Source organism: Fomitopsis serialis, assembly GCF_022376445.1.
Source record: "Fomitopsis serialis strain Sig1Antser10 chromosome Unknown B0H18scaffold_299, whole genome shotgun sequence".
Classification (NCBI taxonomy): Eukaryota; Fungi; Basidiomycota; class Agaricomycetes; order Polyporales; family Fomitopsidaceae; genus Fomitopsis; species Fomitopsis serialis.
The window spans coordinates 21,892-48,820 of NW_025955259.1; the positions used below are offsets into that span (position 1 = coordinate 21,892).

The 26,929-nt window shown below is 53.5% G+C and overlaps 10 protein-coding genes across 10 annotated transcripts; 8 read left to right on the forward strand and 2 right to left on the reverse strand.

Annotated features, from left to right (window-relative positions):
• Positions 1 to 87: 87 nt before the first annotated feature.
• B0H18DRAFT_1128216 (uncharacterized protein) lies at positions 88 to 1,817 on the forward strand (the record flags this gene model as incomplete). Its single annotated transcript, XM_048035324.1, has 11 exons — positions 88 to 122; positions 177 to 211; positions 281 to 453; positions 592 to 670; positions 705 to 802; positions 869 to 957; positions 1,022 to 1,033; positions 1,069 to 1,253; positions 1,327 to 1,342; positions 1,398 to 1,529; positions 1,610 to 1,817. The coding sequence occupies 11 exons, from the start codon at positions 88 to 90 to the stop codon at positions 1,815 to 1,817; spliced, it is 1,062 nt and encodes a 353-aa protein (XP_047885105.1).
• An 802-nt stretch (positions 1,818 to 2,619) lies between these two features.
• Positions 2,620 to 3,980, forward strand: B0H18DRAFT_310886 (uncharacterized protein). Its single transcript, XM_048037500.1, has 7 exons — positions 2,620 to 2,680; positions 2,747 to 2,826; positions 2,896 to 2,930; positions 3,019 to 3,191; positions 3,322 to 3,379; positions 3,438 to 3,539; positions 3,608 to 3,980. The coding sequence occupies exons 2-7, from the start codon at positions 2,789 to 2,791 to the stop codon at positions 3,760 to 3,762; spliced, it is 561 nt and encodes a 186-aa protein (XP_047885106.1). The 5' UTR covers positions 2,620 to 2,680; positions 2,747 to 2,788; the 3' UTR covers positions 3,763 to 3,980.
• Positions 3,981 to 5,837: 1,857 nt separating this feature from the next.
• Positions 5,838 to 6,917, forward strand: B0H18DRAFT_1059735 (uncharacterized protein). Its single transcript, XM_048031100.1, has 7 exons — positions 5,838 to 5,927; positions 5,993 to 6,224; positions 6,281 to 6,296; positions 6,351 to 6,393; positions 6,464 to 6,495; positions 6,555 to 6,801; positions 6,866 to 6,917. The coding sequence occupies exons 2-6, from the start codon at positions 6,059 to 6,061 to the stop codon at positions 6,766 to 6,768; spliced, it is 471 nt and encodes a 156-aa protein (XP_047885107.1). The 5' UTR covers positions 5,838 to 5,927; positions 5,993 to 6,058; the 3' UTR covers positions 6,769 to 6,801; positions 6,866 to 6,917.
• Positions 6,918 to 7,534: 617 nt separating this feature from the next.
• B0H18DRAFT_944022 (uncharacterized protein) lies at positions 7,535 to 9,741 on the forward strand. The gene is made up of 11 exons (XM_048041893.1): positions 7,535 to 7,728; positions 7,788 to 7,822; positions 7,885 to 8,057; positions 8,197 to 8,260; positions 8,311 to 8,408; positions 8,480 to 8,570; positions 8,710 to 8,884; positions 8,949 to 8,960; positions 9,018 to 9,060; positions 9,127 to 9,158; positions 9,218 to 9,741. The coding sequence occupies exons 1-11, from the start codon at positions 7,577 to 7,579 to the stop codon at positions 9,417 to 9,419; spliced, it is 1,077 nt and encodes a 358-aa protein (XP_047885108.1). The 5' UTR covers positions 7,535 to 7,576; the 3' UTR covers positions 9,420 to 9,741.
• A 595-nt stretch (positions 9,742 to 10,336) lies between these two features.
• B0H18DRAFT_311074 (uncharacterized protein) lies at positions 10,337 to 11,457 on the forward strand. Its single transcript, XM_048037502.1, has 2 exons — positions 10,337 to 11,033; positions 11,087 to 11,457. Exons 1-2 carry the CDS (start codon positions 10,507 to 10,509, stop codon positions 11,181 to 11,183), a joined length of 624 nt encoding a protein of 207 aa, XP_047885109.1. The 5' UTR covers positions 10,337 to 10,506; the 3' UTR covers positions 11,184 to 11,457.
• Positions 10,895 to 11,692, forward strand: B0H18DRAFT_1059743 (uncharacterized protein). Its single transcript, XM_048031101.1, has 3 exons — positions 10,895 to 11,033; positions 11,087 to 11,539; positions 11,643 to 11,692. The coding sequence occupies exon 2, from the start codon at positions 11,230 to 11,232 to the stop codon at positions 11,449 to 11,451; it is 222 nt and encodes a 73-aa protein (XP_047885110.1). The 5' UTR covers positions 10,895 to 11,033; positions 11,087 to 11,229; the 3' UTR covers positions 11,452 to 11,539; positions 11,643 to 11,692.
• A 511-nt stretch (positions 11,693 to 12,203) lies between these two features.
• B0H18DRAFT_1163387 (uncharacterized protein) lies at positions 12,204 to 14,236 on the reverse strand. Its single transcript, XM_048035823.1, has 3 exons — positions 13,064 to 14,236; positions 12,778 to 13,010; positions 12,204 to 12,729 (listed from the first exon to the last, which is right to left on the reverse strand). Exons 1-3 carry the CDS (start codon positions 13,779 to 13,781, stop codon positions 12,367 to 12,369), a joined length of 1,314 nt encoding a protein of 437 aa, XP_047885111.1. The 5' UTR covers positions 13,782 to 14,236; the 3' UTR covers positions 12,204 to 12,366.
• Positions 14,237 to 14,365: 129 nt separating this feature from the next.
• On the reverse strand, positions 14,366 to 14,932 carry B0H18DRAFT_891936 (uncharacterized protein; the record flags this gene model as incomplete). The annotated part of the gene is made up of 1 exon (XM_048041335.1): positions 14,366 to 14,932. A coding segment is annotated over one exon (567 nt), but the record flags the coding sequence as incomplete, so codon positions are not given.
• Positions 14,933 to 15,983: 1,051 nt separating this feature from the next.
• B0H18DRAFT_961845 (uncharacterized protein) lies at positions 15,984 to 18,686 on the forward strand (the record flags this gene model as incomplete). Its single annotated transcript, XM_048043082.1, has 11 exons — positions 15,984 to 16,082; positions 16,507 to 16,563; positions 16,617 to 16,679; positions 16,759 to 16,946; positions 17,028 to 17,172; positions 17,314 to 17,596; positions 17,712 to 17,836; positions 17,953 to 17,964; positions 18,025 to 18,312; positions 18,370 to 18,546; positions 18,642 to 18,686. 11 exons carry the CDS (start codon positions 15,984 to 15,986, stop codon positions 18,684 to 18,686), a joined length of 1,482 nt encoding a protein of 493 aa, XP_047885113.1.
• Positions 18,687 to 20,995: 2,309 nt separating this feature from the next.
• B0H18DRAFT_891919 (cytochrome P450) lies at positions 20,996 to 25,504 on the forward strand (the record flags this gene model as incomplete). The annotated part of the gene is made up of 23 exons (XM_048041334.1): positions 20,996 to 21,131; positions 21,188 to 21,318; positions 21,385 to 21,418; positions 21,475 to 21,571; positions 21,632 to 21,718; positions 21,777 to 21,795; positions 21,860 to 22,010; positions 22,091 to 22,206; positions 22,265 to 22,286; positions 22,338 to 22,355; positions 22,419 to 22,553; positions 22,631 to 22,797; positions 22,849 to 22,902; positions 22,962 to 23,006; positions 23,069 to 23,444; positions 23,507 to 23,596; positions 23,656 to 23,924; positions 23,984 to 24,161; positions 24,212 to 24,263; positions 24,315 to 24,384; positions 24,432 to 25,183; positions 25,244 to 25,298; positions 25,352 to 25,504. The coding sequence occupies 23 exons, from the start codon at positions 20,996 to 20,998 to the stop codon at positions 25,502 to 25,504; spliced, it is 3,207 nt and encodes a 1,068-aa protein (XP_047885114.1).
• Positions 25,505 to 26,929: the final 1,425 nt, after the last annotated feature.

The window sequence follows — 26,929 nt, forward strand, 5'->3', positions numbered from 1 at the left end:
AGGGGCTATATGACTCGCGAAGTACGTCCAGTTTGTCCGTCTCCCAGTCGTGTATCTGGGTGTCGAGCACATCCGAAGCTCTTGACTATGTCTAACCAGGTAGCGGCGGCCATCTCGCAAGAGTACGTGATTCCGTGTTCAGCCGATTCCGTTCTTACGTCTTGTCTGTGCATCAGGTTCCTCGAGAACTGCTTCACCGTCTCCGCTCAAGGTAGGCCAATGCATTACACATACTCCTCGTCCACATCCCACTGAACTCTGCGCACTATCGTTGGAACAGCACTTTGTTGCTACGACTTCTTCCTGACCTTCACACGTGAAGTGCAGTTCATGTGGAAGCTCAAGCCCTCGATGGCCTCTATTCTCTTCTTCACCCTGCGCTACCCCGCGCTGTGTAACACCGTCTTGGTTGTCCTCGGCTATTTGTCTTGGGGAGGCTGGCAAAGCCAGTTGGTATGTGCTGTTCATCTCCAAGATGCGAACACTGACTCAACGATTTTTTCTATTCATCTATAGAGGTGAGAGAGCATTTGGGTGGATCGAATGGAATCCTGAGTAACACATAGTTGCACTATCATGACGCGCCTCGAGATGGCGGGTGACGTCTTGGTCTTGACGAGCTCAGCTAGTAAGCATCTGTCCTTCCTCGCGCCTCCGACGCACGACTACAGTATCTGCGCCAGCTGATTAATAATCTTACCTAGTCTTCACTGCTGTGCGCATATATGCGCTCTCGGCGCGGAGTAGGTGGCGTCTCGGGTTCTCGCTCGTCTTGGGTCTTATCAACCCGGTCATGTCCACGGTAGGTATCACTATGATGCGTTCCATTGGACGTACGTGTACTGACTGACCTTCGTTTGGTTTGTAGTACACGTTTGTCCTCTCTGCGCCCTACCTCGCGCGCCTCACGCCGCATTACCAGACGTGCGACATCGACACGCAGTTCCTAGGAGACATGTGAGCGATATCTAACATCCCCCTTCGGCGACTCGGCACTGACATGCGCTCCCTGAACCTGCAGCTGTGAGGACAAGTTCGTTTCCTCGTCCCTCCGCATGCTGACGACAGACCGCAATTCCCAGGGATGATGTGCGCGCGGGCGTCCGCAGTGATATTCGACGCCGTCGCTCTGCTCCTCACCTGGCTGAGCATCAAGCGTGTCATGAGGGCAGGCCGAAATGCGGCTGACTCCGAGTCGGATGATCGCTCTGCGATGGGGCTTGGCACTATGACAGTCGTTCTCATGAAAGACAGTACGTGTTCAAGGCCAATCCGTGGTTAGTACGACTGCTGATTACTTTGGTCTTGTCCCTGTTTCGCTGGTAGCTGCGGTGTATTTTGGGTGAGTAGTGAGAGGGCTGATAGTCGGAACAAGTTGTCATTGACGGAGACCGTAGCTTCCTCTTCGCGATCAACGCGCTGGGCATCGCGATTGGCTTGAGTCATCCCAAGGCAAGTCCCTCCTGCAGCCTGGTTTCTTACACACGCGGAAGGGATAATACCACCTCGCTCATCAGTTTCTCGATGCCGTATCGACCTGGAGTGCAGTGTATGTCCACCCTTTCCACTGACTTGTACTTCAGTATCAACTGAGTTGCTGCCCCTGCAGAATGACCTCAATCCTGCTTAGCCGGCTCATGCTCGACCTCCGGCAGGCAAACTCGAAGGACAGTGACGGCGGGACGTACATCTCAAGGGCGCTGACGACGATGGTGTTCGATGGTACTCAATGTGAGCAGGAAGGACCCACAAGCCAGGAAGACTCGTTCGGGTCGGAGGAGAGTGACGGTGTGAATGAGGTGTTCAGGACCCCTTGAACGGACTCAGGCTATCGCTGGGATGGTAGAAGGTCTGAGGCTCCGCGTTTTCTCGGCTGAAAAGGACTGAGTTTGTTCATAGTACGGACCGCAAATAGGAGCACTGAGGAAAGTCAACGTGCAGCATGTCTTTTCTTGTCGTTCCCGCTTACCGAAACTAGATCTGTGACCGCGCGGCTTTCCAGCGCTTCAATCAGAGCTTCGTACGGCGCTTCGTTGGTATCCTCAAGGCACGCAAGGCTATGTCCGGCTATGTACCCATGCGGCTACCATTGCTGCTTGTGGACAGTTGAGCCCCAACCAGCGCCCGGATACGACTTTCAAGTTTCAAGGACAGAAGCTGTTCGTCTTCAGTGTCCGTGGCAAGACATCGGTTTCCGACAGTGACAGAACTGCTCCTTTGCAAATACGATATCTGTCTCGAATATCGACCTGCCATTGGTCGGGCAGCCTCCCGTTCAACACCGGAGCTTCCGGGTGCAATCCTCAGTGTCGAAGATTCAAGGAATGGCTCGGATGCTGTACAGCGCTCTATGTGCTCCGAGCGCCATCATATCGACGGCTCGAGGTCAGTATGCTTTTACGGCGTCTACGCATCGCCTGCATGACCTTGTCAAGAGTCAATAACCTCAGTGCGGCGCCAAGGCATCGAAAGTCCACGGTTCAGTCACTTGGAAGGTGGCTCGATGAAAAACTGAGTATGTACTGACGGGACTGAGCGAGCGGGGAGTATGTTGTCTCATCAAGCGCCGTGCTTCACGCCCTGAGAGGGCGTGGCGTAGCATGCATTACACTGACCATGCCTAATCGTAAAGCGCTGTTGTTGTTTTTGATCGCCAATGCCGACGAAGACATAAAGACGTGTATGCTGCATATAGTCTCTACCTCACCCCAGGCTTCCGAACACTTGAGCTCTTTCTGCGTGGTAGTACCTCTGGTGTGAACATTGATCCCTACCTGGATTCATCATCATGTCGTCGAACCAAGTCGCGGCGGCTGTCTCACAAGAGTACGTGTTCTCCCTGGCTGCCAATTGTGTTGATGCTTACCTCTGCCACAAACCCTATCTCTGCCTTAGATTTCTGGAGAACTGCTTCACAGTTTCCGCTCAGGGTCAGTACAGCGACTTGGGCCACGTCCTTCATCCTCCACATCAACGCTTCATCGGGTTTCTAACCTAAATTTACCGCTCGCCGCACAGCGCTCTGCATCTACGACTTCTGCCTGACCTTCACGCATGAGGTGCAATTCATGTGGAAACTCAAGCCTTCCGTTGGCTCCGTCCTGTTCTTCACTTTGCGCTACACCGCACAGTGCAACACTATCGCGGTCGTCTTCGGCTATCTCTTCTCCGGCGTCTGGCAAGATGAGTTGGTGAGTACGCCCTTCATGATTATCAGTGTAGCTGCCCAAGAACCAGTACTGACCAGCCGGTCATAACAGTGGTGAGTCAGTATGTCGTGTACACGAAGTTGAGCTGAGCGATATGTCGGCGCTGCGGTAGTTGTACACTTTTGGGACGCCTCCAGATGACAGGCGACGTACTGATTTTAACGAGCGGCGTGAGTAAGTGCTTTTTGTCTCTCCAAACGCGCAGGGCCTTGACCTCGCCTCCTTTAGTTTTCTCAGCCTTGCGCATCTATGCTCTTTCAAGGAAGAATAAGTGGCACCTTGGTGTCACACTCATACTAGGTCTAATAAATCCAGTATTGTCTGCAGTGCGTCGCATCCAAGTACCATGGATCCACCAGAAGGAGCTTACCTGACTTCGTGAACCGATGTACTGGCAGTACACATTCGTTCTATCCACGCCTTTTCTCGCGCACCTTGCGCCAGGGCATCAAACGTGCTCCTCCGATGCGCAGCTCAGGGAAGACATGTGCGTGTCTCAAAATCTCCGACACGTTCAGAATTATGCACGCAACTGATGTCGTTGCAACCTTGATCACCTGCAGCTGTGGGTAATAACAATGTCTGTCGACTCAGGCTAACGGTGACCCATTCTACACAGGGATGATGGTGGGGCGAGGGTCTGCGGTTATCTTCGACGCCGTTGCACTGGTCCTCACCTGGCTGAGTATTAAGCATGGGGTGAGCATAAGAAATCGGACTGACGGATCAAACGCGCCTCCCCGTGTCGTGTCGGGGATAGGGAACATGTCAATCGTTCTCATGGCGGATAGTACGTGTCGTACGCTTGCTTTTTGACCGAGAGCTGACACTACACTCGTGTACGGTAATATAGCGGCAGTCTATTTCGGGTAACTCACGTTCTGTGAAGTGTGCGGGCATGTCCGCTAAGCCACGAGACAACAGGTTTCTAACTGTCATCAACCTCGTCGGCATCGCTTTTCGGAAAGTAAGTCTTCGAATTCCCGTTATACTGTGTTCCAATACTAACCATCTCTCGACTCGACTCATTAGGACCTCAACGCCGTGTCCACCTGGACCGTTGTGTACGTAGGCCTTTTCAGAAACCGCTGCATTGTCGATGACTCCCCTCACCGATTATATTTCTCCTCAGCATGACATCACTCCTGCTCAACCGCCTCATGCTTGACCTCCATCAAGCAAACTCGGAGGGCCGCGACGGTGGGACATATGTCTCGCGCGCGTTTGCGTCAATGGTTTTCAGACTACCTTCTGCTGGAATGGAAGGGCCCGCGGGCCATGGAGACTCACTTGGTTCAGAGCCTGAGGAGAGCGAGCATGTGGATGAGGTGTTGAGAATCGCTTGACAGACCCACTAGAGTAGCTTTGCCCATTGCTCACGGCTTTGTTAGGTATGCTCGCCGTGTTCAATATCATGACCCGTAGTCGAATCGCGGGACATGGCTCGAGAATTGAAATCGTTGATCTAATCAACAGCAACATCCCTAATAGGTGCTCACCGGTATCTACATGGCACAGTGCAAACACTGGTAGACGTGTCTTAGACTAGTAAGCAAGTTAATATATACAGCCCAGTCATCATGAACTGATGAGCCCTGTCTCAAACAGATGTTCTCAGAATGATATCATGACTGTCGCCAGTCAATGCATCGACGTATCTTGGCAGCCGCTGTGCATCTGCCCCCTGGCAGTGTCAAACTGCCAACAAGTACTTGAAGCTCGTGCCTGCATGCCGCTGTCCGCAAATTTGCTCCTCGCCGGCGTCGAGCCTACTCGACGATGCCAAACGACATAGCAGTAACCGCTGCCGTCTCACAAGAGTGAGGGTTCCCTTCATCTTACCAATTGACAATCACATATGTATAACTAAACCTGCCTTCAGTTTCCTCGGGAATTGCTTGATTGTCTCCGCTCAAGGTATATACCAGCAGTTCCGTCTCTTTGCTCAGTATAACTGACACGCGCACTGCCACTACTCTTGTCGACTCACATAGCGCTCTGCTGCTATGACTTCTTCCTGAATCTCACGCGCGAGGCGCGGTTCATGTGGAAGGTCCAGCTCTCTGTGGGCTCGATTATTTTCTTCACACTGCGGTACCCCATGCTATTGAACACGGTCGCCATCGTTCTCAGTTACCTCTCCTGGGGCAACTGGCAGAATGATCTGGTGAGTCCGCAACTGATGCTATGTTCTTGTCCACGAATGTACCACCTTTGCTTGCGATGGCATGCTGACTAGCTTGGCAATGTACTCGTGTCTCCATCATTGTACAGAGGTGAGGGACCGTGCTTCCGTGTGCGAGTTGAAGAGCTCAACGTCAGATGATCAAAGCTGTACGGTCATGATACGCCTTGAGGTAGTTGGCGACATCTTGATCTTGATAAGTTCCGCAGGTAAGTACTTGCCCTCCCCCAAGTTGTCGATGTCAACTTGAATTTTTAATCTTGCTTAGTCTTCACCGCAACACGTATCTTTGCTGTCTCTTGGCGAAGTAAATGGCGCATGGTACTCACGCTCATCCTTGGCTTGATTAATCCGGCGATATCCACGGTGCGTCACATACACACGGTTTGCAATCATCCGCGTTGTCAAGTTGACATATGTGCATTCATTTCATGACATCGGCAGTACACGTTCATCTTGTACAAGCCCTACCTTGCGCACCTCGCGCTGCACTACCAGACGTGCGACATCGATATGTCGTCCCCGGGTAACATGTACGTGTAGTACAGACTTCGCAAACAGTTCAGAGCAACTGCTGACGACATGCCTTTACCTACAGATGTGTATACTCTTTCGACTTCACCAATGTGTCACTCACGTATTGTTGGTGACCGCTTGAACAGGGATGATGTGTGCACGGGCGTCCGCAGTGATCTTCGACGCCGTCGCGCTAGTCTTCACCTGGTTGAGTATCAGGCACGTGGTAAGCGCGAATACTCAAACAGATGGCTCAGGGGCGACGCACCGTTTAGTGGGCTCAAAGAGTATGCCACTTGTGCTCATGAAAGACAGTGAGTATGTACCTTTGATCCAAGTTGCACGGAGAACTCATTTCTGCATAATCAAGCTGTCGTGTATTTCGGGTAACCACATCCCGAGATCAGGTCATTTACTCTCGCTAAACGATGGACTGATAGGTTTCTATCTGTGATCAACGCATCGGGCATTGCTTTTCCAAAGGCAAGCCCTCACATTTATTCTATGTTCCCGTACGAGGTCCACTCACTGAACGCTCGTCCCCGCTCACTAGTTCATCAATGCCGCGTCCACTTGGAACGCAGTGTACGCCTTCTCACGCGCCACAGAAGTCATCCCTCACGCACTTGTGTGCCTCTTCACAGAATGACATCAATCTTGCTCGGCCGCCTAATGCTCGACCTACACCAGACGAATGACTCCCACAGCGACGGCACATTCATCTCGCGCGTGTTGTCGACAATTACTTTCGACGGGCATTCTAGCTCGGAGTCAGATGTTGAATCTGCGGGACAGGTTCTTTTGCCCGAGTCTGAAGGCAGTGACACCGAACATCTTCGGCGTGACTTAGAAGATTAGGTGGTGGATCCGCCTTAGAGGGTACTGCCAGTCGTGCGTCCATTCAGCACTCTATACCATGTGACCGATAGGTCCTAAGATCGTTGACGCTCTTCAGTTGTGTATGATCTGCGACGTTGGACAGTTGGATGCTGCCAGTAGTGACTGTCATGGAAATTGTCACTATTTTTCGGGAAACCATCCGGATCCATGATCCTTGACTCGTGGATCTGCGTCCTGTCTCGACGTCAATATGCTCATGTCCCGCGGATGGCGGCACCATCTCATGCTACTGTCTGATTGCGACGCGAAGGTAACGTCTGTCATCGCCTCAACCTGTCAATCTGCTTGCTATTTCACTCCAATACCTTCGGGGAGACTCCGCACCGGTGTCATTCCCGGACAGCTTTGAACATCGCGGAAGCACTTCGACAGAGGCTGTGCACTCAGGCGAATCTGCGGCGTTCCTTGGTCGTTCCGTACAGCTTGAATACTCGCTGGGCGACGATGCTGGATGCCTGGCTAGTCTCATAGATGGTAATCGCACTCAGGAATTGCGTTCGAGTCGTTTCAAATGCGACATACGGAGCTCGTGACCAGGAACGAACACCTCTTCTTGAGACGGTGGTCAGGAAGGTGGCGGGCAGAAGCCGAGTCACGCCATTGAGACTGGACGAAAGCATGGGTGGTCCCTAACCTCGTGGTGAGCCCCACATCCATTTGAGATGTGTGGTACCGTGTGTGGCAGTGGCAGTGGCGACTACTGATAGTCAGATTTTCTGATCAAGGTGTCCTCGGCCACCAGCAGTACGGTCCCTCTGCGGCGCTGATGGCCACTGGGACAGCTGCAGCGAATTTGAAGACACACGGGCTTATATTACGCGGGAACAGATTGACTTCGCCGCCCCCTGTGCTGCTCGGTTGTGTTAGACCGCGATTCTTGACCATGTCGAACGAGGTTGTGGAAGCCATGTCACAACAGTGCGTGGAGCGCCATATGCATCCACCGACGGGCCCTATACTGACTAGTGCTGCCTCAGCTTTCTCGAGAACTGCTTGACCGTATCTGCTCAAGGTCAAAATCCCGTCGCTCACCTTCCTTTCCCTACGCGTCGTGCTGACACGGGCCTATTGAAGTGTTGTGCTGCTATGACTTCCTCCTGACCTTCACGCGCGACGTGCGCTTTATGTGGAAGCTCAAGCCCTCCGTCGGCTCTGTCCTCTTCTTCGCGCTGCGCTACTCCGCGCCCTTCAATACCATCGCGGTCGTCTTTGGCTATTTGTTTCAAGGAAGCTGGCAGAGTCAGCTGGTGAGTGCATCTTCCGCGGTTGCAGATACCTGTTCTGCCCGATCTTTGCCTCGAATCTCAATCTCATCCGATTCCTTAGAGGTGAGATGTCATTTCCAGATCTAGGGCTGCTGAGTTGAAAGCTGAGCGATTACACAATAGTTGCACAATCATGGCGCGCCTTCAGATGGTAGGGGACGTCCTGATTTTGACGTGCGCCGCGAGCAAGTATTCCCGTCTTGACAAGCGCGCCTGGTCTGACCAAAACCATCAGTCTTCACGGCCCTGCGCATATATGCGCTTTCGGGAAATAGTAAATGGCGCCTGGGATTCATGCTCGTCCTGGGTCTGCTCAATCCGGTGATCTCTACGGTACGTCACCTCGAGTGACATCATGAATGAATGTCGACCGCGACAACTCACCTACACCTGTGACTTGGTAGTACACGTTCGTCCTCTCCACACCCTACCTCGCGCACATCACGCCGCAATTTCAAACGTGCAACATCAACACCCAAGTCTTCGGATATAGGTGCGCGAGTCGACACCTCACCTTCAGCGTTTGACTCAAACCTGATGTTGCTGCCACCTCCGTCATCTGCAGCTGTGAGTACCGATGTAATTAAGCGGGCCAGGTCAAGATGAGTTGACCGTGAATTGGGATGCCGTATAGGGATGATGGCTGGACGGGCATCCGCTGTCGTCTTCGATGCTATCGCGTTACTCCTTACCTGGCTCAGAATCAAGCATATGGTAGGTGCGAGCCGTCGGACGGATGGCTCCGGGATGAATCGCCGCAGTATGTCAGGCATGGGGAACATGTCAGTTGTCCTCATGAGTGATAGTGCGTGCCCCCTTCTCCAATCCGGGCTCGCGCTGAATTTACTCGTGGACACCCTACCGCGCAGCTGCGACCTATTTCGGGTGAGTCATACCATGCGAGACTTGGCCATTTCCGTGCCATTAAGCGGAGCACGGTAGGTTCCTAACTGTGATCAACGCGGCGGGAATCGCTTTTCGGAGAGTGAGTTCGGTCCGGCGAGTCAGCGTGTTGGGATCCGCTGATGAACTCCTTGACCACTCTCATCAGTTTCTCGAGGCCGCGTCAACATGGAGCGCAGTGTACGTGCTTATATTGCATTGGTATTGACCAGAAGCCTCGCTAAGCTCGGGCACCTCAGGATGACATCAATCCTGCTCAGCCGTCTCATCCTCGACCTTCACCAGGCAAGCTCGGAGGACTACGAGGGCGGGACGTACTTCTCGCGCGCGTTAACAACGATGCTGTTCAAGCAACCTCCCGGTACAAGTGAAGAGTTCATGGGTCATGAACTCGAGCTGCCGGTGGAGGATGAAGACGACAGCGCGGCGATGCATGTATAACATCAGAGGAACTCGGACACGATGGCGCTCAGTCACGGTGTTGACGTCACCATGCTTGGAATTCGACGCACGGTTAGTATTGGTTATGATGGACTCACTTTGAGGACTGGATATTTCGCAGTGCCGTGTGTATGTTGATCTTGGCCGGTGTACCATTTTTCCGGTATGCTTTCGGATGAGCAGTCTATGTAGATGTACAACGATAGTAGACACTGTGGGAAGGGGGAAGCATGAAATTCAGCGCCGAAAACACTCATTTCCTTAGATGAGTGTTTACCACACTGTTTCCGGTCCCACTGAAAATGAGTGTTTATGTCGGTACTGTTCTAAACACTCATTTTTGCTGTTCTAAACATTGACCGCAATTAGAGTGTTTTATGTGCTCAAAGTCAATGTCGGTGGGACATATGATCATATTCGGAGCCGGAGTCCCTATGTGCAGAGCACGGGTCGTGGGAACCCGCCTGTGACCCGTACCCGCCGCTCGCGCAGCGGCGGCAGCGCCGCCGCCCTGGTGCCGTTCCATGAACAGGCGGGATCAAGCGCGAAAAGCCCGAGCAAAATGAGCGCAGACGGAGGGTATATAAGGATGAAGGTAGGACAAAGCAGAGGTACAAAAAGCGAAGGTGAGCCGTCCCTAAGGCTAGTGTACCTACTAACAGCTTCTGTTCCTAGTCACTGTGCCTAAGTATGGGCTCCGTTGCGCTCGCAGTGGCTAGTACGTGCTGCCAGTCGCTCCGTCTGCTTGCCCACCCGCTTGGCCCCTCGCGCCTCCATGCCCGCCCTCTCACGCCCACCGTCTTGTCCACGCCCCGCCCTCTCCTGCCTACACGCGTCCTCTCGTAACACGCGCACTCTCGCACCTTGCTCGCACCTACATGCCCGCCCTCTCGCACCTACACGCCCGCCCTCTCGTGCTTACACGCCCGTCTTCTCGTGCCCGCACGCCTTACCTGCAAAGCCCTAGCTTCCGGCTGCGTCACCCCCTCCCTACACCTTGTCGTCGCCGACCGTCTGTCCCGATGGCCACGTCGCCGCCCTCGTCGCCTGTACGAGCCACTCCTGCGTCCATCTTGTCGATAAGAGGATGTCGCCCTCGCCCTCTCGCTTACACACTACCTGCTGTCTCGCTCGCATGCCGCTCCACTTACCCGCCGTCTCATCTGCCCACTATCTCGCTCCCACTGTCATTGTTGATTGTCTTCATTTTTCTCCTCGCCGTCTCTCTCGCGCACTGGTCCTCTCGTGCACTGTTCCTCTCGCCCATGTTTTCTCTCACCTGCGGCCCTGCTCACCTGCCGTCTCGCTTTCTAGCTGTCACCCTATTCCCATTGCACGCCCCTGCCGTCTCGCAGGCCCGCCGTCTCATAGGCCCATCATCTCGCAGTCCTGTCATCTCGCAGGCCCGCCATCTCGCTCTCCCGCCCGCAGTCCCTCCCGCCCGCCGTCTCGCTCGCTCCTCATCTCGTCGTACTCTTACTCTTTGCCCGCCGTCTCGCTCGCCCGCGTCTCGCTCACCTGTCATCTCGCCTGCGCGCAGTCTCATCTGTTGTCTCGCCTGCATGATCTTGCCTGTGTCCTCTTGCCCACGCCCTCTCGCCTACATCCTCACATGTACGTAGGTCTCCTTGCCGCGTGCAATCATGTCGCATCCTGACTCTCCACAGAACTGCTATTGCACATTCCAGGTGCAGATCTACCAGAAATGCCTGTTCCTTGTCGGGCACCCGTCGGACGGTTCCGCACCGAAGGAAAAGACGCTGAAGGGTCACTTCAAAGCGCCCTCATTCCCTTCTAGTGTTCTGCGATCATGAGTGAATCTCCGCGGTGCGACTTCCTCGACTTAGCTGATCCGTCGACAGTCCCGCCTCCCATCGAGGGCGACCTGCCGTTGCAGAGCAGCAGTGCGGGAGCAGACACTAAAGGCGCGAGGGTTGTCTTATCGGTGAAGCGGACAAAGGAACTCGAGCGGGAAGCCAAGGAGAAAGAGTATGCTGATGGTCAGCATCCAAACATGATCGACGGTGTCTAGCATTGCTCGAACTGCGGCTGTCCTGAGGATATCGCCGTGGGACTCAGAAAATGCCTGCTTGGAGACAAGTCGCAGTGCGGTACATGTGGTAAGTAATGGACGCGGCTTTGGCCTCGTGGATGTCGCTGACACTTCTACAGGTGAGTTCTGGCACAGACATCGTCGGCCTCGCCCGGTTGAGTATAACCCAGATCGAACGTGACATCGGAATCTCGTTCTAGAAGCCGACTAAGCACGTATAGCAGCCAAGCGTCTTCAGGTTGACGACCAGTCAGCGAAGGCTGCACCCGAAGACGGCGATGCAGAACCGGAGACTCCTCAGTTGCCAAAAGGCGAGGTCCCTGTGGAGGAGCCTCAGCCGTCCCTCGCTGCCGCGAGGGCGATGTCCCCGATGTCGACTGCCTCAAGCGCTTCGGAGTTGCCACTTGCCCAGCGTGTCACAAGAGCGACCGGTGCAGCCTCTGCGCCTCCTGAATCTGCTGTCCAAGAAAGTAATGGCGATGCGGACGCGAGTGGCGCGGCTCCACCCGCGGGTTCGCCGCCTCAACCGCCGCCGTCAGCACCCCCCAGTACGAACGCGAACGTGGTAGGTGTAACTGTACTTGAACCTTGACGGTCAAGTTCTGACTGGGGTGGACAGAGGGCGTTGATGCCTGAGTGGCTTCAGTGTGCTATGGCGGATATGCAGGTGAAGTACCCAGACGACAGGTTCGAAGCGACGGCTCCAAAGCCAACGGCTCCGAACGCGACCGCGCTTGAATGGCATCTCAACCTCTCGGCCCGCCTCTGGTATGTAGCTAGATAGGTGTGCCTGTTGAATGTTAATGAATGACAAGGAGTAGTTGTACATTGCTAGAACATTGACGTTGCAAATACAAACATGTCACAGTATACAAAGGATGCATTGCAGTAGACTTATTCAGAATCAGAATCACTATCTAATCCTCCCTCAACCTCTGTATCAACAAACAAAGTCCTTGCTTGGTCATCACTTCTGTCAATGATTCCCCACTTATTCCTGGAGTAGACCCTACCAACAACACATTGTATGGCCTTGATATCCAAAATGCGAGGTTTGAGATATGTAGTATACCATGTGAGTTCCTCAGTGGCATCTCTACCATGTGTTTGACATGGTGTGAGAAGAGCAAGAAGAATGGTCTGGTTTGCATACTGATCCCAAAGCTGTCTGTCATTGGATAACTGACAGACAATGATTTGCTCCAGCTGGCCATAATATATCATGCGCTTGCCACTTTGAGTGTCCAAGAACTCATACTGCTACAAATCAGTAGATATTCAATACTGAACAATTTCTTCACTTACTCTTACATAGGATGAATCTCGCTCCTTATGTCCTGAATGAGAGCAATGGATTGTATCTCCTCTTGGCAAGATGCGCACTTTGCCCCATGTTGACATTGACTTTGGGAGGAGTCTCTGAATTGAGCTGACACTACCTCCCACCAGTGCCTGGAGATATACAGCAATAAGTCTCCTGACATTGTTATCAGGCTCATATATCTGTTGATGAGGAGCACCAAGCATAGTTTGTGGATCTACATGTGTTGGGTTACTCAGTAATCAATGATAAGCCTGAAAGAAAACTCACATTTTGGATATAGTCTCTCAAACTTGGTAGGCTTACTTGAGTCTTTTTTCAAAAGACCCAGTTCATTCTGTAGGTCATATCTGACATTGAGCTGCTCTAGATAGGCCAGATTTATTGCCTTGTTGTTCAAGTTTGCCCAAGGATAGCGACGAGACTTCATAGCAGACTTGAGAAAACCACAGAATCTCTCAATGTAGAAGGTCCATGTAGCCCACATAGGCCCAGCATACTCAATATCATCCACTAAGTGGAGAAGGCCATGAACAACAAGAAGGCAGAATGATAACCTCTCAGACTTGTACTGATAGTAGTACTCCTCATATTTCTTGACCCAATCAATGATAGTTGCTCTGAGCTTTGGCAGCTCACTCCTCTTGAGAGTGAATTGTAAAGTTGTCTTCATGATGTCAACCAACTGACACATGTGGATATAATACTTTTCACTGCTGAATCTCTCATGCATGACATATGGAGCAATGTACATGAACCAGAAGGCCCATGACTCTGCTGTATAATTCCCAGAGTCATCTGCAACATTGCCCAACCTCCCAACAAAGCTGGCAGGGATATGCTTCACAGAGTCAACTGTCTCTTGGCCAATCTCTTTCCATTTGTCATGGGATATTTCATAGGACTCTTTTCCAGTATCCAATCCCTTGAATTTCCCAGACCAAGCTTTGGTGAGGTTAGGCAGATTATTCTCACAAAATAGATGCATCCATTCCCAGGGATATGAACGTGCTCTGTCCAGAGATGCTACTCTTTGTAGTACAGGATGACCCTTTACACCATAGTGACGTGCCAATTGAGCTCTATATTTTTTGTAGTAGCAGAGTTCATTGCTTTGATGTGTTTATCAAAATCCTCATCACTTCTCATTACAAGTGCTTGAGCATCATAGTACTCTCCATGTTCAGCTCCATCATCTGGCTTGATAAGTGGAATATAATATGTGTTCCCAAGTCTAGTCCCTCTTATGTAGCATGATCTGCATGGACAGTAGGCATTGTGGCCCTTGATATTCAACATCTTCTCAGTGGCTATTATGTCTCCATGATTGAGGATAACATAGGCATGAAGATCAAAAAATTCCTTCTTGACACAGTCATATGTTGATACCCCAGAAGCCAGTTGGGCTAACTCATCATCCACAGGTATCATGAATGATTGCATGTCCTTAGGGGGCCTGGGACCTGGCAGGATGCCAGTGCATAGACAGTTGCCAAGTTGTGTACGAATCTCTGGGGGTATATTGTATACTTGCAACAAGATTGGTGTTGCAGATGGACCACCCCTGCGCCTGTTGAACAGCAAGAAGCCATCTGTACAGATTGACAATGCAATATCTCTGGGATCAGAGAAATATTTGTGGGATTTCTCTATCCCATCAATGACCACTTTAGTCTTGCATAGTCTCTCATAATGCTCACAGTCAAAGACATCATTGATCATGTCTTCAGACTTTTCAAACTTTGCCCTGTAATTCATCTCCTTGATCTTTCTCTCTGACCTGAAGAACCCTTGGAGTCTGGGTATTATAGGCAAGTAACAAAACTGCCTGAAAGCTCTGCCTGTAGGCTGCTTGCGCAGATGCTCACAGAATGAACACTTTGTATCATCCAGATATTTCCCCAGATATGCAATGCAAGAATTTATGCAACAGTCATACCACACTGGCTGAACTCCAGTTAGTCTTGCCATGTGGTGTAAAATGACCCATTCAGAGTCAATATCCATCTTATGGGAGAAGCTCTCACGCATGTGGTTGAATGCTCTGCGAGGCACATCAAGAATGAATCTCAACTTAAATGCACGGATATTGTCACAATCTTTCTCAGTGAGAGCATAATTCCCTATCAAAATTGTCATTAGTCAAGCATTCTCAGGTAATATGATATGAGATATTACTGATTTCATGGAGTTCTGCCTCATTTTGAGGCCCAAGTCTAGCTTCAAATTTACTTATCAGTTGTGCATCAGTCTGACTCACTTGAGACTCCTTGTCTGGATCATATTCATACCAAGATGCATCAGACTGAGCAGCATCTGAAGCCTGAGGAAATGTCAACCAGTTCAGTGGAATCCAGCTCAGTGGAAGATAAGGACTCACCTCACTGCCAAAACTATCCACATCCATTGAATTATCAGAAGAGCTCAGCTCATGCTCAGGCTCCTCAAGGGCATCTACTTCCATGTGCACTGATTGCTCCCTACTGGAATATTCATTAGAGTCAGATTGACTCATCTCAGCATCAGTTCCAGCATCAGAACCAGACTCCGAGCTATAAATCTCATCTGCATGTCCGAGAGCCATTTGTCTTTTCCTGTGGCGTATCCTCTGCCGAGTACTGAGTAGCTTGTGGCATGAGGGTTTACAGTGACAGTACTTGCGCTTTGACATGGTGCTCCTAGAGGAACACGACAACGATGAAGGCGCAGGCGACGTGGAGGGAGGAGACAAGAGAGCGGTAGCAAACAGGCTGTGTAGACCCCGAGAGCTGTGCGGCGCGCATGTGGCAGCCATGAGGCAAACACGTGCACTCTACGATCACGTGGTGTTTCCTCGGGCCAGTCGCGACCGCGTCACTGCAAACATCTCACCGTCTTTCACTATCCTCTCACTTCTGCGCTGTATCATGCCCTCCAACCGCTCACACCACAGCAAAGCCAATGAGCTCCAAGATCTTGTCCAAGCTGCACATCACCGCCAAGCACGTCATGGACCAACCCGCTCTACAAACTCCGCCAAATCGAAGCCAATTGCTCGCCCAAAAGGTCAGCCGGGACGGGCACCACCCCATGGCTTCAACATCTTCGACTCTTTGCGATTAACTCACACATCAAAAATAAGAAAATCTACAATAAGTGGACGGTGCGCCAGAATATTCACCGTCTGACATCGCAGAGACAACAATACATCATGCAGTACACAACCCGGACATATTGTCACAAATTCCTTGAACCGGGCAAGACATTCCGCGAACAAGATCAGCAAATAATCGCAAATGTCGTCACCCTGGTAAGTCACAGTCGTTCGAGTACTATATGCGCTTGCACTGATTCGGATTGTGCCCCCGGCCTGCTCGCGACTATGTTTAGATCACCTTAAGAGACAAAACCGGACTTCTGGCAACATGTGCAAGCGGCTGGCCCATCCGAGCTTGGATACAGCAAACACTACGCAACTGGAAGTCGCGGAGAAGCATGCAATAGACGACACTGAACTCGACCAATCCGAACAACGCAGGGCAGACATCAATGGCCATCAGACATGGAGCCTGAAGACAAGGGGATGATGTGTCATCGGACAGCGACACGGAGGATGACAGTGATGCAGTAGTTGCACCAAAGTGACCACGAGACGAGGAAGGAGTCAGGAAGACAGTATCGAAGGTATGTTCCACATTTGAGTTCTGCATGTCGCCGTAACTCACGATGTATAGCCGAAACACTCTCAGTCGAACGCTCGCACATCACACAAACGTGAACGAGCTCAAGCAGTAAGTCATTCGCCCATTTTCTATGCGCATACATCCACTCTATGTACGATTAGCACCAGTCGCGGGCATCCCGAAACACGTCGCAGAGAGGAGACAGACTAGGAAAGGCTCCAAAGGTGAGTTAGTCATGATCACCGCGATTTCAGGCCGGGCTGCCGAAGAAGATACTACATTGATTGTTCTATACACGAACAGGTTACCGTACCGACTACAGCAGAAGCTGCTCGAGCACCAACGCAGAGCTCGTCATCACGCAGCAAGTCTCGCGGCGACAGCAAACGGACTGAGCACCCGACAACGGCGAATCTAGATGATGCAGCTTGGGACTCGGGTGACGAAGCCCAGCCTACACGCCCAACCCTCAGCGAGTGCAACGTGGCGTTGTACGTGACTCACCATCACCAAGTCCCATCTTGTCAAGAGCCCCTTCGTTCCTCGAAAACCTCTCCCCTATTCGACCACAGAGTCCGGCACAGACCAGTGAAATCGATCGTGCGCTGGCGCAGCTTGCCGGTATCCGAGAGCGTTCAGACTCGGACCTCGAATTGGAAGCCGACCTCGCTGAAAACACCAGAGACCTACAAGGATATGCCAGCCTCGATGAACACGGTGCCCGAATATGGGCTGTTCGGATGAGGCTCCTTCTGAACCATCGACGAAGCTTGTGAAGATGTGGAAGAGACGTCAGGAGTTGATGAGAGGGAACGAAAGCCGGAGTTAATGCACCTGAATATTGACATCTGCCAACAGATCCGCTACGAAGGCCCACTAACGGACGAGGCGTATGAGAATGGTTGGCTGCTCACGCTGAATGCACGCACGTCTGGGAGCGCCTCAATCACAAGCTCCGTCCAGCACTCGAGCGCGCTATCGAGTCGCCACGAGAGTGCCTTGTGCGACAGCGGCTTGCGCGAACTCTGCAGCAATCTAACATCGGCACCAATGACGACGACGCCCTCAGGAACTCGCGAGCTATGCTCATCGAGGAAACCTTACCACGAGATTGCTGACCGTTTTCTGCACGCGTCGGATAGTAAGTGGCCTTGCTTGCAGTACTTGGTTGCTAACTCGGCCCATTCGTGCATGTAGTTATGGAGAGCAAGGCCGTATGCTTCTGGACATCGCTCTTCGTGCAGCATTCCCCCCAGGCACTGTCGACTCTGAGGCCATCAAGCCTTTTAACTACAACTCTTTCATACGATACGTCTTCATCCCTCATGCTGCCGTTCTTCTCATTGCGGGTGACCGTAACATCAGCGAGAGCGATGCTGATGTCATTCGCATCAAGAGCAGTGCTTTCGGCGACCTCAATCTTCCGGCGGACGCCCGCGACAAGGCCACCTGGCTGTTGAGGCTACGATGAAATGCCTTCACACCTTATTTATCAAGCGAAAGGGCGTGGTAAGTCTGCCGTATAATATCAAGCCTGTATCAGTAATGCCACCTCGTTATATTGTGCAGAGTGCAGAAGACGACCCAGATACACATCCAGCCGAAGTCGTGACTGCCGTGAGCGCCATACACTCTACCCTTCCAGGTGCTCGCGACGGCGACGGTGGCGCAGACGCAGTAGTATCACCAAAGCCGGTCACAGAACATCGTATAGTATCAGAGAAAGCGGCTGGCAAGGCTGTCGCAAGGACACAGCATGAAGAACCCGAGATCCGGACTCCAAATCTCGCAGCAACAGAGCCTCGAGTTACAAGATCGCGCGGTACACGCCGCATCACAGAGAACGACTTTCCCCCTGTGAGATTGTTTACTCCGTGCTCAGGCTGTTGCCACGCTGATATCCGTATGATGTAGCCGCTGCCGCCAAAGCCACGCGCAGCTAAGCGCAAGCGAGCTTCGAAGCCAGATACGACAACCTCCTCACTGCCCAAGTCAGCTATGGACTCGCCGGACTCGGACTCGGAACCTCTCGCAGCTAAGACAAAGCGTGTCAAGATCAATCGCGAGGACTCTAATGTGCATGTCGCACCGGTAAGCAACGAGTCATGTTCTTGTATGAGTTTTGTTTGTGATAGCGACGTCGCTACCTTGATGATTGACTCGCTGTTGCCGTCTTGGTACTATAGGCTCCCTCTGTGTCCGCCGCTGGGTCTCAGAAGGCTCCGAAATAGCATCCTAGAACTGATGTAAGTGCATGTCAATCTCCTTGATGTCTCTGCTGAGCCGTGGCTCGCCCCTATCCCTTCTCTGCGCCTTGTACATTGATCCATGTCTCATCGTCTGCAGCTTATACCCGCCGCCGACTCGTCTCGTCTCCGGGTCAGGCTCTGCAGCCTCTACCCGCCGTCTCATCTCTGCGCGCTTCACCCTACCAACGGCTCGCTTTCGCAACTTCACTTCCACCGCTTTCGCATCCGAGTCTGTACTACTACTAGCCGCCACTGTGCCCGAGTTGTCTCCGCAGGTTCAATCCTACCGGGCCACCGTTATCTCGTCTGTCACTCGCTGCTGTCGACCTCTTGTCTGCCCCTTTCGACTCGCGGCCGTCTCTTGGCGACCGAATTCATTTGCACTGCTTCTCGCTTCAACCTCTCTGGCTCGCTGCCATGTCATCTCGGCGACCGAACTCACTCAAGCTGCTTCTCGCCTCGACCACTGCTCCGCCTCGCTGTCTGTCTTTGACGTGTCCTCTGTTCTATAACTTCCGAGGCTGCCTGCCGCATTGTAAGTTCGGTGACGCCTCCTTGACTCGTGTTCATTCGACTCTATGCCTCGTCGCCAGTCTCAAAATTCTCGACATTCCCGTCGCCTTCCGCAATCACTGATCATGACGAACTGTAAAAGTACTACTGTACGTCGCCATCTCACTGTATTGCTGTCAATGTCTAACTCACCCATTGTCTTGTTCCCTATTCCGACATCGCCATGGCACCGCTGCCGTATACGTGTCATGCTGGTGTCATGCTGGTAGATCAAGTATCACAGCTACAGCAGTAGTTGTATGAGAATAAGAAGGCGTTCTGTACTGCTATTAATGCTACCCATAATCACTAACATCTGGTGTGAATTCCGCGTGAAATTCATCGCAGTTGCACTATGCAAATGACTCGAAAACACGATGGAAAGCATGTAGATTTCACAGCAAAAAAGATCGCGTGCAACGAGAAATTTCAGACATCCAAACGCTCATTTCGTGCAGTCAGACACTCATTTACAATAGACAAAATGTCACCTGGTGAGTGTACGAGAACACTCATTTCCAACACTCATTTTCAATGTTCGACACACTTGCATTGGAAAAATGAGTGCTTAAGGCGCTGAAAATGAACGTCGACAGTCACTGAATTTCATGCTTCCCCCTTCCCACAGTGTAGAGGGCCCCTCGCTGGCGTCCCCGATAAGTACCGCGTACGTGAACAAACTTGCCAGTCGTTCAGATTCACGATAGGTACGCGACACAAATATTGGAGTCTTGTCACATGTTGGGTAGCCTCCCTGGGCAGAGTGGACAATTCCTTCCAGCCTCCGTGCGCTCGCTCGATGTATTCTTGTCTGAGACTTGAGACGATCTGGCACAGTGGCAGTCACTGAATCAGTGGGCGGTTTTCCGAGTCATGTGCACGTCATAATAGAGGCAAATAACGCGCTACGCGACGCGTTTGCGCAAGACAGAGTTCCGACTGCATGTTGACGCCTCCATCGGACCCCTCGGGAGACTCGAGCAACGTTGGTACTTTTGTCCATAGAAGTGTCAAGATCGCATGAGGTAGGTATCATCGAAATCCGCTATATATCATTACCCTTATCTTCAAAGTTCAGGCACTAATCTCTCCCTCTGCCAAATCTTGCTATTCCTTTCTCAAAAGCACGACTCATCCTCTGCACTGCTTGGGTCCTGAATGCTCTCCGCACGCACGCGCGAACCGTACGCAGTTCCTCCCATATCGGTGTCCCGCCAAGCAGAGATAAGAGTAGGAGTTGAAAAGACTACAGTAAGTACTTCTATCCTTACGCCCCTTCTGCGGTCCTTCTCCGCGCTGGCGTTCTGCGCACACAGCTTTCATCAGCTGCAGCGTGCTCACCAACAAGTATTGGGCCATCACCGTTAAGTCCGGACCCGCAGCATGCCGCCCGTGAGCCGCCGGGACAGGTTGTTGCATCTGATCCTTGACATTGACGCCGCATTGTCGACGTCGTCCTCGCCAAGTCCCCGCCGGCAGTCGACGTCGTGGCCATGCCCCCACCGGCAATCCGTGGCCATGTCCCTAATGACACATGTACACCACTCATCGCAGTAGCCCGCTCCGGGTCGTACGTGCAATATCACAGGCGTGCCTGCGCACACGGCAAAGCTGTAGATGCGGCCATACGACAGTCGGATCAATGACTTAAATCCTCAGTAAACAGCGGCGCCGATGCATTGCAATCTCTACACTGTCACTGACAGAGCAGCACTTCTTGGACAGCCAGGACATCGAGGATGACCACGCCGATCCCTTGTCCGCCGTCCTTGCCCTTCCTCGGCCATGTCACTCAGATCGACAAAGAGGTGCCATTACGGTCCTTCATTCTTCTCTCGAAGCAGTATGGCGAGATATATGAGCTCCTGCAGTTCTGTGAGTGTCTGCCACGTAGAGAATATGCGATGACGATTGGATCCGGACGCATACAGCCAGGTCTCTTCTCGTGGTCAGCACGTACGAACTCATGAATGATGTCTGCGACGACAAGCGGTTTGTCAAGAACCCTCAGGGTGGTGCTCTCACGCAAGTGAGGAATGGCGTCGGGGATGGCCTGTTCACCGTGAGTTGCCCTTCGTGATCTACTGTGTCGTGCTCTAACTCTTCAGCGACTGCGCTCTCGCTGCAGGCTCAGCCGGGTGAAGAGAACTGGGAGTTGGCTCGTAAGCTCAGCCTAAAGTGAAGTAAATGCGGGTCCTGACAACAGACGTGTCCTCAGATCGCCTCCTCATGCCTGCATTTGGCACGGGAGCCATCCGAGGGATGTTCGACGACATGTACGATATCGCTATGCAGCTTATCCTGAAGTGGGAACGGTCAGTTTCCGCATCTAGTGACTCCACAGAGTCTCGGGGATACTCACCCAATGCTTGTAGGTTCGGTCCGAGCGTAGCACTCAACCCTGCCGAGGACTTCACCCGACTGACCTTCGATACCATCGCGTTGTGCTCGATGTCTTATAGGTAAGCCAAGCTGAACGAACCGGTCTTCGATGGACAATCCTCGCTAACAGTCCTTTAGATTAAACTCATTCTACAGGGTTAGTGCTTGGCTACTCAACTGAGTCTAGATTCGACGCTCATTGCCTGTACGCCGCCATCCAGGAATCGAACCCGCCGTTCGTCGAGTCGATGGTCGATTTCCTGATCGAGTCCGGCCAACGCGCCTTCCGGCCGTCGCTGGTGACGAACATGATGGGCTATAATGCAAAGTACGAGCAGGACATCAAGGTCATGGCAGACCTCGCCCACGACAGTGCGTGTCTCATTCTGTTTCGTGTCGTGCCGGGTTGGGCCTGTGCTCGAGTTGGAGGTACTGATCTGTGTTGGGTGCAGTCATCGCGGACAGGAGGGCCAACCCGACGGACAAGAATGACTTGCTGAACCGAATGTTGTTGGGAAAAGACCCGAAGACAGGCAAGTCTCTGCCGGATGAAAACATTAAGAATAACGTGTGTCGTCTGAATCCCTCCACGGGTATATGCGCGTCATAACTCATCCTGACACCAGCTATTGACCTTTCTCATCGCCGGTACGCCTCTCTCTCCTTGCTCCGGCATGTAAGACTGACCCCGCTCTCCAGGGCATGAGACTACTTCATGTAAGTCTCCCGCATCCCAGTTATCCATGACACAGCATTGACGCGCAGGACATGCGCCGCCAGCAACGCTCTCCTTCCTGATGTACTTCATTCTCAAAAAGCCCGAGGTCATGCGTAAGCTGCGTGAAGAGATCGACGAAGTCCTAGGCGACGAGCCGCCGCAGATTGGGGACCTGACAAAGCTGCCGTACCTAACTGGTGCGTCTGGCCCTTCTCTCGTTTACACTCGGGGAACCAGAGATGTCACTGACTTGGTGTGGTGTCGATGGATCCAGCGTGCTTGAGGGAGGCCCTCCGCATGGGCCCCGCGGCGCCGATGCGCAGCGTCGAGGTGTGGGAGGACACGACGATCGGCGGGGGCAAGTACGCCGTGAAGAAGGGACAGACCGTCGCCATCTTGACCGCGCAAGCCCTGAGGGACCCCAAGGTCTGGGGCGAGGACGTGAGTCGCATTATTCTCCCCGCAATTCATGTTGACGAGTTTTGTGCGCAGGCGGAGGTGTATAACCCAGAGCGGATGTTGGATGGAAAGTTCGAGGCGCTGCCTGTGAGTGATCTATGCTTCATGGATAGTATTATGTACTGACCCTCCTTCTGTTGTGCTAGCCAAACGCCTGGCAGCCCTTCGGATTCGGCATGCGCGCCTGCATCGTACGTTCCCTCCCTCCTTCTCCCCCATCCCTTCACTAACCTAATTATCACCCCACTCCTAGGGCCGCGCCTTCGCCCTGCAAGAAATGCAGCTCATCGCCGCGCTCATCTTCCAGCGGTTCGACGTGATGATGGACGACCCCTCGTACGAGCTCGTCCTTAAGCAGACGCTCACCATCAAGCCACGCGACTTCCGCATCCGCGTCGCGCCCCGCAAGGACAAGGGCCGCCCCGTCGCTCGCCCAACAGCAGCGTTCCTTCGAGGACATGTGGGTACGAAGGGTGCGGGTCCGGGACAGACGACGGTGAATGGGGTTGCGAATGGAAGTGTGAGCGCGGGGGCGGAGGCGAGGCAACCGATGTATGTGCTGTATGGCTCGAATACGGGGACGAGCGAGACCTTTGCGCAGCGGGTCGTAAACGATGCTGCGGCGAGAGGTAAGTGTTTGGTGGCTAGATGTAGATGTATGCGTGTGTTCTGATAGGCGTGGGCTGGACAGGCTTCCACGCGAGCATGGGCACCCTCGACGCATTTGTGGCCAAGCTCCCGACGGACGGCCCCGTAGTGATCATCACCGCGTCTTTTGAAGGTGCGTTACCCCAGACTCTTCCCCACGCCCTGGTCCGTCTAACACTCAAGCATGATCAGGCGAGCCTGCCGACAACGCTGCGCACTTCGTCGACTGGCTCTCCAACCTGAAGGGCTCGGAACTCGCCAACGTGCGCTTCGCCGTCTTCGGGTGCGGGAACCGTGACTGGGTGCAGACATTCCAGCGTATCCCCATGCAGATCGACGCTCGGCTCGAGGAACGTGGCGCACAGAGGGTGATCGCGCGTGGGGTGGGTGATGCCAGCGCGGGCGACTTCTTCGAGACATTTGATGAGTGGGAGGCGGGCTTGTGGGAGGCGCTGTCAAAGGTGGGTTGGCGACATGTGATGTGGGCTGTATGCTGATTGCCCTGATGGGAATGTAGGAGTATGGCACGGCCGCGATGGGCGATGCGAAGGCAGGCTTGGTGGGTGGGCTAGAGGTGAAGACGGTGGGTGAGGGTACATACCGCGCGTCGGTGCTGCGCCAGCCGGATGCTGCGCTTGGCACGGTTGTGGAAAATACGCTGCTCACTCCCCCGGAGGCTCCGGCGAAGAGGCATATCGGTACGACGGTTCGCGTGCATGATTCCTTTCGTGCCTGACGAAATCTATAGAGTTCCAGTTGCCCGAGGGCACGTCGTACAGAGCGGGTGACTATCTCGCCATGTGAGCCCACTCCGGTATCAGCTTCCAACAGTGCTCATGTATGCTTGCCAGTCTCCCTTCGAACCCACAGAGAGACGTGCACAGGGTGGTCGCTCGGTTCGGATTGTCGCCAGAGCAAGAGGTTCGATCTTCGTGTCTGCCATTTTGGTCTGTCTCACGTCTGCGTAGATCGTCCTGTCATCCAGTGGACCCACGCCGCTCCCGGTTGATCGGCCCGTCACCATTCAAACTCTATTGTCTGGGTATGTTGAACTCTCGCAGCCTGCCACAACGCGGGACATCCGCATCCTCCAAGCAGCGGAGAACGCTCCCACCGAAGCGCTCCAAGCGCTCTCCGCCTCGTACACAGAACAAGTTCTGAACGCGCGCCTCAGCGTGCTCGACATCCTCGAAGACCACCCCTCGATCAAGCTTCCCTTCCCGACCTACCTTCAACTTCTTCCCGCCATGCGCATCCGGCAATACTCCATCTCGTCTTCACCGCTCTGGAACCCGTCACACGTGACACTCACCGTGAGCGTCGTGGACGCGCCCTCGCGCGCAGGGCGGAAAGACGCGTTCCTCGGTGTCGCGTCGACGTTCCTCGCGGGGCTGCGACCGGGCGACCGCGTGCAGCTCGCGGTGCGCGCGAGCAGTGCGGCGTTTCACCCGCCTGCGGACCCCGCCGTGCCAATGTTGCTCTTCGCAGCGGGCTCGGGGCTCGCACCTATGCGCGGGTTCTTGCAGGAGCGCGCGATGCAGAAGAAGGCGGGGCGGGAGGTGGCAAAGAGTTTGTTGTTCTTTGGATGTAGGAGGCCCGGGGAGGACTTGTTGTATGGGGAGACGGACCTGAGGGAGTGGCAGGAGTTGGGGATTCTGGACGTGAAACCGGCGTTTTCGAGGGCGGTGGAGCAGTCGGAGGGGTGCAAGTACGTGCAAGAGTGAGTTCCTAGTCCTGAGGCCTTGTGGGTGAACGTTGACAGGACTGATGTGGGTTTCAGTCGTGCGTGGCTCGACCGCGAGGAAGTCCGGGAGGCCTATAATGCCCAGGCCAAGGTCATTTCTCTGAGGTGAACTGCCATCGCCAAACTGACCAACCGTTTCGACAGTTGTACACCTGCGGCTCTCGCAAGGTCGCTCAGGGCATCAAAGAGGTCCTCACTAAGATCATCAAGGAGGCAAAGGGGATCGACGACACGATGGCCGACGAGATGTTCCAGCATGCCATCAAGGGCAGGTACGCCACGGACATCTTCGAGTAGAAGCGACGCCGCAGCGGGTTGCGCGTGCGCCCTTCGTGAAATAGCGTGAACGTTGTCAAGATGGGATATAGGGTCTGACAGGTGGTTGGTTTTCCGCATATGTCGGCGGATGTGGTGCTCTAATTATGGATGAAGATCTACGTAAGTAGTGGATGTCATACCCTAATTAAAGCTGCCTCACCACCTCAGGCGACCTATGAAATCACTCGCCTCCGTCAACTTACATTGTCAATATCATCATGAACCCACTCCCGCGCATATGACTCTCATTCACTCGTGGAGCAGAATCAGGATCGCACTTCAGGCAGAACCGCTGAAACTCGGGAAAGTCGACCTTCTCATCTGTACGGCCCTCCGCCTCCCATTGTGCCCTGTTGCACGCCGGGTGCACTCGGGTGCACTGCTGGAGTATGCAATCCCCTCCCCCGCCCGCCACCGCTCCAGGACCCCGTCAGCAGGCTCCCCCGTGTCCCTCCGTCCGAGTCGAAGCGCGAGGGAGGGACGAACCGATGCTGTGGCGCGGAGGAGCTGCGAGGGCATCGACTCAGTTGATGGGAGGGAAGCCGTGTCGAATTGCGAATTGAGATAAGTAAGTGTGCGCAACGGAATCTAAGTGTGGGAAGGAACGGGGCGTGTCGATGGGGATCTCGCCGGTGAGGCACATATCGTTTGAAAATGCCTCACGCAATGACCATTACTGGTAACCTTGACCTACAGTTCCTTCGAGAGCATGAGACTGATTTGGGAGATGCCAGGGTTACGGGGGCGCCTTCGCCATCCATGCAAGCTTCGAGATAGGTGAGTACCTCGCCGAGCTTTGGATATTGAACCTAACAGCTCAACACGTCGGCGAAAGTAGACTGGGGCACGTCGCGCGCGCACATCAACCGTACCTGAGTCGAAGGATAACGGAATGTCTACCGCTGCATGGAGCAACTGGACCGAGGACGACGTCAGGGACAGTCTGCGCGCAGATCTGAGCGCACTAGAAGGTCGCCGGGGTGCCCCGACATACTCCGGATGCTGGGCCAGCTGAGCAAGCAGGGAGACTCGACCTCGCCAGACAGTGACGCGAACGCCTTGTGAGCACTCTATTCTGGTTAAGCTGGAGGCCAAGGGAGTGAAGAGGAGCGCAGTGACGAGACTCTGCGGTAGGGTCGATCAGCAGGCGCGCGGGCAATGAGTCGCGTGTCGGTGCACGTGAGTTCCCTAATTTCTGTTAGGCCAGACGCGACTCGACTTCGCGCAGACTGCTGGGCCGCGGCTCGACTGCTCTCGCTGCGTCCGCCGCCACCGACGCGCTATCTTGCGAGCGAGGCGCGACTGCAACTGGATTGACGCGTCCAGAATGGTCTGCGCGATGCAGGCGGTACAAAAGCGGCCGTAAGGGGGGCAAATCATCCTCATCAGGTAGTTCTACGCCTT